General features: G+C 38.7%; 1 protein-coding gene across 1 annotated transcript in view; it reads right to left on the minus strand.

Annotated features, from left to right (window-relative positions):
- Positions 1 to 1,011: 1,011 nt before the first annotated feature.
- shisa8b (shisa family member 8b) overlaps positions 1,012 to 15,032 on the minus strand; it is a gene marked incomplete at both ends in the record, with an annotated part of 41,991 nt that continues 27,970 nt past the window's right edge. Inside the window, 2 exons of the mRNA XM_079260614.1 lie at positions 1,012 to 1,544; positions 4,312 to 4,425. Coding sequence (XP_079116740.1) covers positions 1,012 to 1,544; positions 4,312 to 4,425 — 647 coding nt within the window. The remainder of the gene's footprint in view (positions 1,545 to 4,311; positions 4,426 to 15,032) is intronic.

Raw genomic sequence — 15,032 nt, forward strand, 5'->3', positions numbered from 1 at the left:
CCCTTTCATTAAAGAAGGAAAAAAACAGCTGCCTGTAAAATAAGCTGAAATTGACTAAAGTAATCATAAATAAAAATGTTATGAAATTCATTACATTATTTTCTAATTCTGGTTCAATAGCAATATTTTTAAAAAAAGCAAACAAATAAGATAATTTATTACATATTACATCACTCATAAACTAATATTTTGTTGAACAATCCTTTAATGTTTCCGCTACAGTCAGACGTTTTCTGTTCCTCTCAGTCAGACTTCTGCACCTCTTGACAGGTATTTTGTCCCACTGTTATTGTTCCTTTTTTTTTTTAAAAGTCTCCAGTTATTTGAGTGACTGTTGTAAATTCAGCCTTTTCTTTAATGAAAGGGGATGAATACATATGAACACAACTGTATGTTAAGGGCTTGCAACGTTTACAAATTTGTAACTTTATCTGTCTGTTTAAACATAAATGGTTGACGGTTTGGTAGCTAGTAACAGCTTTTGGCACTTCCAGGGCTATTTTATCTGCTGGTAAGCTAATGCTAATGAAACCTCAACAGCTAGCACAAAGCCATTGTTTATTCCTGCCATATGTTAAAAATGACAAAGGGAGAAACCAAACTTGTCCCTATGAGACAGCAGAATACTTATTCTGCTGAGCTATAAATGTCTCTATAATGCCTGAATATAGAGTGTGTTGAAATCAAACGTTACTTGCAAAGAAGCAGTGGATGAGATCTTGTGAAAACCATGCAGCCTGTAGCGGCTTCACATAGTTCTTTGTGCTGTTTTATTTATGAGACCTTGGTGAAGTTAGAAGATAACCTGTAAAAAACGAGATGGTTCTACCTCCCTGTATTCAACTTCAATCTGACTGTCGCCTCTTATCAAAACATCCCTACCATCTCATGTGAAAGCCTCCTTGTTTAATCTCTCTCATGTTGGACAAGCTGTCCTGAAGTCTGGCATTTTCCGAACACCAAACCTTTTTTTGCATTTAACACTTTAGCGGGCTGCGCTGTTTGAGCCACTCAAACTGTCACCTCAGTCGCACTGTGGGTGGAGTAGCTCTTCGGCCTTGTGTGGTGATAATAGGGGGGTTGAGGTGCATGCTGCCCATGGACGTGCTGCCCTACTCCTCCACCAGCCCCTCCATACATCCCCCCATAGGGGTGGTTAAAGACATCTGGCATGTTCTCTATGCTTTGCTGCCTTCGTGACGTGTAGCCATGTCTCCGTGTGGAACCGTGCTGGGAGGAGGAAGTGTTTGCTGGGGCAGAGGTCTGCCTGTGGACATGGCGGCCAGCCGGCTCCCAGGCTTTGAAGGCTGAGCTGGAGAGAAACGGGTGTGTGGTGGTCTTTGGGAGACGTGCGTGTTCCAGGTGGTCGGATGGGATAGAGATGGAAAGGGGGGCATGGATGTCGTGGTGCAGTGGCAGGGGCTGGTGGATGTAGGACTTCTCCTTGGGGTGTATTGGCTGGAAGGCAGGAGGTGCTACAGGTTGGTACTGGGTGAAGTCCATGATAGGGAAGCTCTTGTAGTAGCCCCGAGAAGCAGTTTCCGCTGCAGATACAAAATGAGACAATTAGCATCCGGTAGAAATATTCATCTGTAAGTTCTGTGATTTTTTTGGTTTATTATTCAGGTCAAGTTGCATACATGTTTTCCTAAAGAGGCTCCTCACCTCTATCACTAACAGGTGATAGCAAGCAGGCTCATTACTGGCAGCACCCAGCTTATATAGTAAAATATTAATGAAATTGTATATTTAATATACCTTTATTTGAGTAATATTTTGTCTGTTAGTTCAACATGGCAACATAAGTATCCTCCGATTTTTAATATCACCCAGATTTCAACTAAAAATGAGAACCAAGGGCTGAAATTACAACACCTACTTCTGTAGGGCCACATTTCATTTGCAAAGGAGATTTCATTTAGAAGTTAAAGGTGGACAGATTTGGTGTTCCCTTAGATAAAGCAGTTTAGTACTATAGAATAGTCCACAACTTCTCTTCTCCTTTGTTTGACTGTCTTAACATTTCTGGATTCATATAAAACTATACTGGTAATGAAGAAACCAGGGCAAAAGCTGTGAAAATAAGTTTGAATTTGACAGTTTTCTTTGACAATTAGGCCAGTGGAGCAAAACCTTGTTTTATTTGCCCTGTTTAAACTTGTTTATACTTTGGAGTCGTGCTCGATTTGTCACAGTCTGATGCAGAACTGAGTCACATGTGGAAACAGCCTGAAATGAAGGACAAACATCGATGTGTGAGCGCAAGATGTTGTTGGAAGAACACCGATGTCTGAATCACACTTAATCCATGATGCATTTAGGTTCAGGCCCCCTGGCTCCAAACTGTGGGAGACGTCAGATGCTTCTGCATCCTCAAAGCTGTGCAGCTTTTGGCAAAAGTTATTGCATTGCTCTACTTACAAATCAAACTTAAGTTTAAATTGCACAGTAATGCATCTTTCCTAAAGTTTTATATATTTTCTGGAATTTTTATTTATTTTTTTTAACCTCAATTCATGTGGTTTGACAAGAACATTTGAAGCACAACACAAAGCATAAAGAAAACAGCTTTACATGTGAAGAAAGATAACTTAGAACCAGCAAACGGTGAGTCAGGATGAGAGGGAAGGCTTGATGATGAAGATCAAAGGGGAAAGCTGGTGATTTCAGTATTTTCCAGTGGCGTACATGCCTTTAAGGTCAGTGTGCGTTAGCTTTATGTTTGTTTGTTGAGATTCTGAAGGGCAGATGGTAGTGAGAGGCTGAGAAGGGGAGAGAAACCCTGAGATGGAGATGATGGGAGTAAAGATATTTGTGTGAGGCTGAGCTGACAGCAAAGACAATTTATAAATACCCTCAACTTGAGTTTGAGTCGTGCCTCTGTGTGTATGCGTAGGGCAGGAAAGCATGCATGTCACTGGGAATGATCTAAATTAAAGACTGAGGTCATCACCGGTAACTTCCCATCTACATTTTTGGTAACCTTGTCTTTGCGTGATTTCATCATTTTTGTCAGAAAGTCTGAGTTAATCTAAAGCTGCTTTTTAATGTCCAAAATCTAGTTTTTCTTTTGTATTTTTTTCTCAAATGTGGTGCCATTTAAAAAGGATATGATCTGGCTTTCCAAAATAATTTATTGCCAAGAAGCATTTTTACAACAAATACTTCACCAAACAGAAAAGTCCTTGTTTTTTTGTGCAAAGTTTACAAATAAAAATAATAACAGAATAAAGAAATAAATAAATACAAGAAAAAAACACATACATGGAAATAAATGAAAATCCTTGGCAACAACATGTCTTTCTTTTTTAGTTTCAGTTAGACGTATACTCATATTAAAGCCAGTCAGTTAATTAACCTTACCAAGCCATTCCTCCTCAGACAGAGGGTGTGTTTCTATTACACCTAGAATTGCGCAAAAACTAAATATCGCAATAAAAAAATGCTAATGGAAACACCTACATTCCGAAAAAGTCGTAAATATCGCTAAAAAGTTTTTACGCTCTCATGAGGTGGTTTTTCAAACATTTTGATATAGAAACATATCGCCAAAGCGTAAGGGATGCACTTTTTTCTAATTTACCCATCTGGGGACACGATGCGAGGGGGTCGTGGCCAGTTCATTTCCGGTAAAGATGGCGCGGTGTGGAACAAACAATAGCAAATTTCAAAAAATAAAATGAGGGCGAAAAGCTTCAAAAAGCTGTACCAGATTCTCAGCGGCAAATAGAAAACTTCAAAATAACGTTATGACATTTGCATACACTGCAAAAACTGAAATCTAAGTAAGATTAAAAATCTTAAATTTAGTACACATATGCTTATGTTTTTAAAGGTAAGAGAATTCTTAGTTTTTATGCCAGAGAATTCCTCTTGTTTTCAGAGTATTTTTACTTGTTTTGGGAAGTCTTGACAAGCCAAATTTTCTCGTTCTGTTGGCAGATAATTTATTTAATTTTAAGCCACATTTACCTAATTTTTGTATATTTTTCTCTTGTTTTTAAGGCTGAGTTTTTGCAGTGTAAGCCTCAATTCTCATAAAATTTCGTTCCTGTTCTTGCACAAAACACTGTTCTATGGAAACACCTGCAAATCCCAATTGTTGTTTGTTGAAACTTAAGAATAGCGCTTTTATTTTGTGAAATGTAATGGAAACACAGCAAGAGATCGTTTGTAGGCTTTTGTTTAAAATATTTTCCACAAGACCTCTTCACCATCTGACAGCTTCCTTACTGCCCTCTTACTTCACTGTAAAGGTTACTGTGCCAACTGGAGTGAGCATCATTTCATGAGTGTGAGTTTGTGACTTACCCACGGCTTTAAGGGAGGTATATTTGTTCAGTCCCAGGCTGCTGTGGTTATTGTGCGGGTTAGGGAGCCCTTGTCCAAATGGCCCGTAAGCAGAGTTATTCAGCTGGTACTGTTCTGGTGAGAAACAGAGAAAACTAGTTGGTGTTGTCTACAGTATCTGTACAAAAACATACAACATAGATGAGATACAGTGTAATTGCATCATAGAGACAAATTCATATTTTTCCCAAACATAAGCTAAAATGATTGATGTAGTTGACATTGCCATACAGTGAAAATGCTTGTTCTGGACCGTGATTGTACAAATATGCTGCAGACCAACAGCGTATTGTAGATTCCACTCACTGAAACCTGTAAATAACCCTATCACCTGATTAAAATCAAATCACTTACATTTACACACACACACACACACACACATCTAATCTCATTCATTACACATACACCTGCAGTAATATGTTGCTAAGCAAAGAGGAGCCTGGAAACAGTGAAAACATCTGAAACTCCCTCTTCAGGAGACACCTAGAAGGAATCCAGACTAGAGACCTGAACCACCTCATACGACTATGATCACTTTCCACGTTAATAAACTCAATCTTTTTCTAGATACCCCCGTTCAGATGAGGCAGCTTCTGGCCAGTTGTGATACTTTAAATGTATGCAACACGAAACGGGAGAGGGTCTAGTAGCAATGGCATGTTTCTTCACCCAAAGGAGACACGTGAAACAAAATCTAGAAATTTCAATTCAAGTAGCATAAGCAAATTTAATGGGTCATTAGGTGTAAAAACAATTCTATTATAATTAATCTAGAAACAGCTGTTTCATCTTTCAGTTCCAGTATTGTGTTTTATTTTGTAGTTTTCCTTGTTTAGTTCCCTCATGTTTTGTTTCCTGTTTTGTCTTCCTGTTCCTAGAAACAGCTGTTTCATCTTTCAAGTGAATTCACTCTATGTGTAACAAATCTATATAATAAATGGGTTTCACATTCTGAAATGAGTGATTAAATTTTTTTATAATATTTTAAATTTTCTGAGATGTACGTGTATAGAAATAACTTTCTCCAATCAACCAGCATTGACACTAAGAATGCATTTGATAAGTTTGTTCAACCTCTTGGCCTTGTGGTCAAGCAACCAATGAAACTGAAAGCAACACGCCACTGGAAGCTGCTGGGCCGTCACTGAGCATCAATGTCTGGCAACTTTCTGTACCAGCTGCACTGCAGGAAACAAATTGGGCAATAAATTCCCAGTGCATTCACAATGATTGCTGATTGTTGGACAGTTTTGTCAGCCTCATCTTTTGGTAATGTTTACAATCATCCCAGGTTTGGTTTTGCGTTTTGTGCTTGGAAGCAAATGTAAAGGTAAGCCCCACTACCAGTAAAACGTTTGGACACTTTTACCCCATTACATTTAATACCCCATTACATTTAATGGAAAAGTGTGTCCAAACCTTAGACTGGCAGTGTATGTACTAGGCTATGATGGAGGAGTTTGATCCCTTGCTCTTTGTCCTTGCTGGATGTGTCAGAGGAAGGACAGTGCTGAAGAAACATTAAAAAAAAAAAAAAAATGGTGGATTAACATGAGCTAGAAAGCATCAACCTATTGCTTTGAGGCTGGTGACTTTGGATGAGACGGTGGCGCCATCCCTGATGGAACTGAGGCTAATGAACAATGGAACAAACCTGGAGTAAGAGAGGAAAGGCCAGGCTTTTACCATTAATGAAGTCCACTGATGCAGCCAGTGCACTTGATGTGCGCCCCAGGGATAGACAAACACACATGCAGCACATGCGGATGTTCACAGGGACACACATACCCAAACAGCATGTATATGAGGTCATTTGGAAGAGCAACAAAACAGCCTTATGTAGCATTGTCATGTCATCAGTTGGTTGGGCCTTTTTTGGTTAGCTGGTTTCTGTTTGTGTGTTTTTAATTGACAGAACTTTTGACTGAACAAAACAGTAAAGCTTATTGATGTGCTTGCCAATGCGCACAAAGTCTGTGTGTGTATGTGTGTGTGTGTGTGTGTGTGGGTATTTACAGCAAGTGTCATGTGGCAAAAAGCATGGGATCAAAGATCGCATCAATGTCTGTTATTGTCAGTCTGTTATAGCTCAGAAAGATGGAAATAAGTGGATGTGCAGCAACCTTTAAACACATACAGACATGAAAAAGGCCCATAGAGTGAAAGTCATGAACAGAGAGAGAGAGAGAGAGAGAGAGAGAGAGAGAGAGAGAGAGAGAAAGAAGGATGTCAGGATGTTCTGGTGCTATGAATTAGGAAATTATGCTGAAGCCAGAGGGGGCGGAGAAATGTTCAGTTAGTCTTTACTGTAACGTATACGCGTACAGCTCTGAGCTCCAACCTTCATTGCTGCTCACAAGCTCTCACACAGTTTAATCAGCATGCCGTAGTTTAAGCTGATTAACTGGTAAAATGTTTACTTTTTGTCATATGCGTTGTACATTTGTGTGGTTTTAAAAAGGAAGTTGGCTAACTAAACTGTCACATATTGAATCTGTAGAAGTCTGTAAAATGGGTCACCTTAAAAAAAAAAAAAAAAAAAAAAAAAAAAGCAGGCCAGTCGCCAGACAAATCCAACACAGTGAACCAAAGAGAAAATGCTAATCTTTTCAGTATGGAGACAAGTGGAGTAAAAAAAAAGCGAAAAAAAACACCATCCTCCATGCCTGTAACCATCAGAAGTCTGTCATAAAAGAGTTGCTTGTGAAGGTAACCTGCTTTCAACAAGAGCTGGAAAAGAAGTAGCCAGAGCAAAAGGTGTTGAGCAGCAAGTTAAAGCCTGGAAAGCTACATCACACCTCCTGAGGTAGGTGACCTTAACTCCAGCCTGTGGCTCCATGAGGCAGGCTGTTTTACAGTCCACACAGAGCAGTTTAAGCAACACACACAGGAGGGACAAAAGGACAAGCCCGCTGACCTGAAAAGCATACAAAAAAAGAAGAAAAAAAAAATAGAGGAGAGAGCTAAAAATTTTATTTCAATCAACAATAGCCAGGCTGCTGTGACATTCAAAGCCTGTTGAACAGCTCAGAACGTGCAACAAACTTTCTGCTGCAGCAAAGTGTTACTGTCGTAATCCTGTTTTAGATGCACAGCAAGGGAATTTAGGCAACATTTATAAAACCATTTTCATTGGGGAAAAAAAGTTTAATTATCAGACCTTTTGAATGATGCTCAATATACATGAATATCAACCTCTGTACAGGATGTATGTACAGAGATTTACACCACAAGTCAAAATTTTGGACAGACTTTCTCAGTCCAAATTTCCAGTGAATATTGATCATTGCTGTTAGTGTTATATTTGTTGACCAGTAGCTCTGACAAAATAAGATGTTAACTAAATAACTAAAGCAATGAGGACAATACTAAGATGTTATGTGTTGACAAGACCAGTTTGGAAGCGATCGACCCAGGTTTAATAGCCATCTGTCCTTGGAAAAACATCACAACATTGGGATCTCATTAAACCAAATCAATGCAAAAAAAAAATCAACACCTGTAAGAATGTAAAGAATAATCAATACATAGACACATTTCACAAATGTAAAGTCAAATATGATGTTTTTTAATGTCTATAGAGTGACTGCTGAGTGAAAACTCAACGAATATAAAACTACACTTGCCATAGCATGCTAGACTAAATGTGCTAAAGCTAATGTTATATCAGGAGCAAGTGAGGCTTAAAACTTAGATGCCACAGCTGTCAGGTTAACTTTGCCAATTAGAAAAGTAAATGACGCATGACTGAAAGATGAAAATGAACAAAGGAATGACGCCAATACAAAGCGGCAACTGAACTCACAACTGAATATGGCAAATATTCACACGTTGGTGTGCCCTAATAAAGGTTAACTCAGAATCTGTCGCGTATCGTGTCTCTCCAGTTAAAGTCCATCTCACATTGATTCTTTTAATAACTTAAATAGTAAAGTGCGCCATGAAAAACAAGTCAGAAGCATAGAAGTGTAAAAGTTTCTCTTCTTGATCAGACAAATAATTTTTAAGCAGATGTAATTTTTACCTTGACACGGTTTGACTGACAGAAAATTGGGTTAAACAAAATGCATGTAGTGATACTGAAAGACAGAGTTTTGAGCTCTGATACTTAATGTGTGGTTGTGATATAACTGTATGAATTTATTCAGTGTCAAAGCTTTTTGGTGTCATTCAAGTCATAGTCCTTTACACAGAACTGGTTAAGATTAGATTAACTGAGTTTCATTACAGATGAGTATCTGGATTAGCTTGAGCCGTTTTCACTAATCTATATTACTGGCAAAGTCTTTCCAAATGGCAGATTATTCCTGAAACTGTGTCAGTCCAGATTTCCAGGAGGATCTACACAACATCTTCTTTACACTTCTGTCAGCGTGTGTGTGTGTGTGTGTGTGTGTGTGTGTGTGTGTGTGTGTGTGTGTGTGTAGACACAGGAACATCATACATTGGTACTGAGCTCTCAGCATGTGTCAAAGTAGTGGATTATGAAGAATAAGCCACTTTTACATCATAATCAGGCGTCATTATCGCTATCTCGGTTTTCATCTTTTGTTTCTCATAAAACTGAGGACAGTAAATGACATTTTTGCTTCACAGTTATTTCTCCACAGTTGTGGAGAAGTAGTTTGCTGCCCTCTGAAGAGTTTAACTCTGTCTTTTTTTCAGACAGCAATTTCATATTTCAGTCATGTCTAAGTAGGTTGCCTTGTGTTTTTGAGTAACATTTTTCAATAAAAGCCTGACTAAGCTAGACCTAGCTTCATATGTGTTTTCCTTACAACACAGCACAAGCCTGATCAGCTGTAGTCTTGTTAGGGGAAGGCTACTCTCAAACTCAAAAATAAAAGCTATTTATCAAAGTTCTCAAGCCTATGAATTACTCCCAATCTTTTAAATATTTAGGGGCCCTCCAGATGTGTCCTGAGTTGTTAGGGTTTGGCTGTAGAGGATAGAACTGAGATGGGACAGATGTGTAAGGACATTCTGGGGTGATGTTTTGACTTGAGGAACAGCTGAGCAAATGGTATTGTCTGGACAGAGCGAGTATAATGTTACGGATTTAAAAAGGGACGTCTTTTTACCACTAAGGAAGCTGTCACCCAAAAAAAAATAAAGACCTTATCACCGTATAAAGTGATAGTTAATCGTAAAAATGTGAAACGTAATTATCATGATGAATTTTATTGTAATTACATGAAAGACAAATTTCTGCATGCAGATGTTGTTGCCTCCTAGAAATATTGGAGTAAAATACATTTTATGGATGTGATTCTCGTCAAGGAAACTTTTTTTTTTCTTTTTTGTCACGTATTAATATTCCACTCCGATTTACTGTTATTTACACACGAATGTGGGACAAATATAAGCAACATACCACCTGCCTCCATTCAGTGAGATGCTGCATGTATGTGTCTGGGTTTGTGTGTTGTTTTGGGATAACATGTGCAGTGGTTACGCCTGTGGCCTTGAAGTCTTCTGAACACTCAAATTAAAATGATAAATGCTATATGCACTGCAGGGACCTGGACATCAAGATGTCATCCTGTCTGGTTTATGACAGACAGTGTTCAGCATCATCATCACAATCTGTGCTATGAAGTCCAACTTAATTTAAAGAATCCCACGGTGGATAAGCCGGCAAAGGGGCAGAAGGGAGGGGTTTGGGATATGTGTGAATTTCATGTAGTTGAGGTATGTGGGAGTTATAGACAATGGGGGGGGGGGGGTCTTGAAGGTTAGGAGCAGAAATTTAGTCTTACTTTTAGTTTAATCTTTGCTTTCCATACACATTAAAGTGCAGACTTGTTAAACAGAAAACACTGATCACTTCAGTTCAGCAAAACTGCTCAGGAACACAACAAAGACATTGATTCAGCTCGCAGACTCACAAAATCCTGTGTAACAAAATTTTCATTGGTTTTCAGATAAATTTGTGGACCCACACAACCCATAGAGTATGCACAACCAATATATCAGTGCCAGACACCACAGGACACATGCACACATGGCTCGTCATCAGTCAGAACAAAATGTGGGACCTCCATAGTTTCATAGGTAGTTCAATTGTTGTATTAATCAATGTATAAAACAGGTCAAACTACCCCTTATTTATTAAAAAAATCACCTTTTTGAATAAATTTGTAAAGCTGAGCTGAATTTCCATCTCCTTCAGTGTTTCATGGGGATATTTTAGTCAGGCTCTAGGCCCATTTTTGTCAGGAGAAAACTTTGAAAATAGTTAAAGTTTTTCACAACTTAAGAAAAAACTGTTTCCAAATAGAAATCCATGTCAGCATTGCCATTAATCAAAGTCACTGAAAAGAATAAATGGCCACAGATTTATAAAAAAAAAGAATTTCAAGATGCTGAGATATTGTATGCTCTGACATGAATAACTACACATTAATCAATACAGAACTACTGACTTTTTTCCAAAAATCTCCGACTAGCAGGCTTTTTGAGAGGAGAAAAAAAAAGAAAGATGCAAATACTGTTTAGCAACAAACTAAGAAGCATCAGTGTGCCGTGCGTCTGGTCACAACTTGTTTAGCAAGTAGATGCAATAATGATGCTGCAACTAGAGGAATGATGACTGCGATTTCATTAAATTAGAAACTTTAGAAGGCATTTTAGATGCAATGATGCTAATTTCTTCTCTTTCACACACACAGACACACACATAAAATACAACCCTACATCATCTGCTTGTGGTTTGAACTGGTGCGCTATTGTGAGTGCTCATGACCATGAAACAGTGTATCTGTATGGTACCACTGTGCTGCCTTGGGAAAAGTGATGAAGGAGAGAATTTACTGCACAGTGTCTGTCATCACCAGGATGAAATATGAACATCCTCGCACGTCTCTGTCTGAGGGAGCGAAGGTGCAAATAAGCACACTTGAGTGCCAAGAACAAAGCAAGACCGCAGAGCGCAAAACTGGCCTGTCAATGGGGAAACTATGAGGAAGTCTGTGCATCATCAGTTGCTGCCGCAAAATTGCAGCAAACAAACACAAACATCTCCTTTTTCCGTGGACTTTGTTATCTGTGCATTCGTGAGTTGGCTATAAATGTGTCTTTCGTCAGAATAATCAACATGACGTGAGCAGGGAGCACAAACTCTTACTAAGATCATTAATTTACAGGGATAAAGTTTGGTCTCGTGACCCCAGGGAAGAGTTGAGAGAGCTGCATAACCTTTTAGAGAAGACGAGCACTCAAAGCAGCTTTTCTGACAGCTGGGGGAAGAGGAGGAAAAATGTGAGAGAGGAAAAAGGTGAAATGTGTGTTATGAAGAGTGATTTGTTACATGGTCACACTACTTCTGCAGTTATCTTTGATAAATGGGTCATTGCCTTTTTGCTTCAAGCTTTCTTTCTGCAGTGAATCATGTTTGTTTGAGGCTTTCAGACCAAATATTTGCCTCCTGTACGAAAGTCTATTGCAGACACTGATGCCTTGTGTAGACCTCAAAGGATGTGACATCAAAGATTTGGGACTTTTATGACATCTTTAATCTTTGAGCGAAACAGAAGTTAGGGCATCGTTAGCTTGAGAAATATGACATCTGCACAAAACAGAGTATGTTTGCAGGGTTTTGTTTCCAGATGGATTTAGGCTCCTTACCTGTGTTTTGGTGAAAAGAAATTAAAAAAAGATTATACTAAAGATTACTTGGTGTTTGGTAATGTTAAATTTCGCAAAGACAAATAGACTCAACACTTGCTAAAATGCTGTTATGCTAGCTTCTGGCAAGCTAGGAGCTAAGTGTGCTTTTATCCTAATCAGTCAAGCAAAGCATCGGTTTACAGGCTGGGTTTTAAACATTATTTTGACAGTATTTTGACCATAGACCATTTAAACTAGCTACTGCAAGGTAAAGGCAATACACATAAAGGTAATGTCAAAGCCTGAATTAGGCAGGGGTCCATTTAAGTGTATTTGATTTTAACATGTCAATGCTGCTTTGAGGGGTCAAACATTTGTGGCTAAAGGACCCCATGTAAATATAAATAGTTAGAAAGAGCAGGGAAGGAAGTGACATAACTACCAAATCATAGATTACCACACTCTGAGCAAAGAAACCAAGACTCACCAGCTATAGTGAAATACAAAATGTGTATTTACATATTAACTTACCAGTTTCATGAACCAGGCTTAAAACTGTGAGACAACAATATTAAGGTTGGCAAATTGTTTTATACGTGGTAATGTTGTATCATATGATGGTAACCAAGTGCAGTTAGTAGTAAATTATTTGACAATATACAGTTTTGTAAACCTAACTATATTTTTGACCATCTATTTGTAACCAGTTACCCTCGGTAATTGTAATCATTCACAGGTGGGAGTATAGTGGAAAGGAAAACAATCTCTAAAGTAGTGAAAGAGCTGGAAAAAATAAAAATGCAGGATTGTATTTGAGCTGTTAATCTTTCATCTGGGTCCTAAAGCAGCTGATCTGAAACCGAAAACTCAAGTTGCTCAACTCAGAGTAAATTAACCCAGGCTTTCTTTGTAGACTCAGTTAGTTGGACCTCCTTTCTGGAATCGGCCGCTGAAAAACAGCGTATAACACCAGTATAACACCAGTATAACACCACCTATCAACTCCTCCTTGCCCCTTACATGGGACCTGTCTCCCAGCCAAGAGTGGACACCATTACCATCAAGCTTTGGCATTCTCCTTTCACTTTTCACTGACAGGAGCCATTGGCAGCAGATAATCAATATATTTTCCGGTGGCCAATGTCAGCCAATTTACATATATTTTTAATCTGTTGACTGTGTGAATAATGACAAATCTGCAGTCATACCCGAAGCCATTTTACAGCTGCGTTGCAAAATATTTCACTGTACAACCAGGTAAGGTAGCCCACTTTCTAGTATATTAATTACTGCTCAGTTGTTCAGATTTTATATTTTTAAGATCCATCACTGGTCTCACCAATACTTCCATCACATCTTGGTAATGCAGCGTGCAGAAGAGGTAGATGATGGTGACAACGTGGTTGTTATGTGGAAGAACAGAAATGAATATTGTTAGTCTTACACATTGAATCATGTATTTTTGGTTCCTGAACCTTATCAAGTACCCCCCCCCCCCCCCCCCCCCCCCCCCCAAATCTAAGTGAAAACCACATTAACAATAAACCAAAACTAATCCTGATGCTTCCACTGAGAAAGAAAACCTGCACATATAACAGATTTTTTTTCGTTAATTCTCTGCTACTCATAAATAAAACTTTATGATGATCAGGCGGTGCTGACTCACTTTGAGCTGGTATTGTTTCCAGTGGCAAAATTTCCACCATCACAAAATGACCTAAAGAGATTAATACTATTCCTACTATTCTGAAGCTTGTTACGTCTTCCACGAGAAGTGCGAACTGTGTTCTAGCTTTCAGGGCTGCAAGAACAAGAAAAAATGTATTTTTCGTCTGGTCTAATCACAGCCTACTCCACAGGAGTCAAACTCCAGTCCTCGAGGGCCAGTATCCTGCAGGTTACTGGTGTCTCCATGCGTCCACACACCTGACTGAAATGAATGAAAAGGTTGACAATAAGCAGTTGGATCCATTTGATTTGATTTGTCTTGGCACATGGAAACAACAAAAACCTGTTGGATACTGGTCCTCGAGGACTGGAGTGTGACACTTCTGGCCTACTCCATGTACATTACTTACCGTTACCACATCACACACCTCTCCAATACATCATTTCCCACTTTGACTGCAATAAAAAAACAAACAGGGACTAGTTTAAAAGTGAAAGATGATCTAAGTTTGTCATCCATCACTCCAACAATAGATGACACAGACTCATCTTTCTCAATATCTCAGCAAAAGTTGTTGGTGTGAGTGATGAGGCTTTAGTAAAGCTTTTGTCGTGTTTTGAAGAGGAAGGACTCGCGCAGTAGAAGGTTTGAATGATCAAATGGATTTTTTTTTTTTTTTTTGCCAAAAATAGCCAAGGAAGGAATCAGGAACAGAAGTTTAATGACAGACTGGTAATTGCCTTGGCGGATTGATCTGGCGTTACTGGCAGTGATGAGGCACAGGTGTGCTGCAGGTGGAGAGGGAGGAGCGGCCGAGCGACAGCAGGAAGCGCAGGTGAACATCATGGAGATGTTACTAAAAAGGCTTAATTACTAACTTTGTACACTTTCTTTGTCCAGTTTCTGTCAGTAATTTGTGTAAAAGGCAAAATACTGTAAAGTTTACTTAAGCTGAGTCACTTTAGTAAACTTTACAGTATTTTTCTGCTTTCACCGTCCTGCTGCTGGTCATCTTCCTGAAAGTTTTAAGATCTGTTTTTCAAAAATAACAAATGAAGGGAGGTAAAACATTATTTTAGATTTAAAAAACAACCGTGTTTAAAATGACTGAAATGCAATTTGTCTAAGCTTATTAGTTATGTTTAGGTAAAAAGTTGAAAAGGAATAGTTCCTGTCAAGTGGTTGTTAAAAAACCCCGGCTTAGGTAACTTTTTTTTTTTTTTTTAAATTAAAACCACAGTCTAATGTCTGTATACTCCGCCAACAGTCCAGCCTAATTATTAATGCTTGTTAAATGGGATATCAGTTAAAACAACACAACCATGTGAGAAATTGGGGCATTGATTAAGCTATTGATTATCTGAAGCTAATTCCCAGCTTAGAGAGATGTTCATGTAAGTCTGCA

Source organism: Telmatherina bonti, assembly GCF_933228915.1.
Source record: "Telmatherina bonti genome assembly, chromosome: 21".
NCBI lineage: Eukaryota > Metazoa > Chordata > Actinopteri > Atheriniformes > Telmatherinidae > Telmatherina > Telmatherina bonti.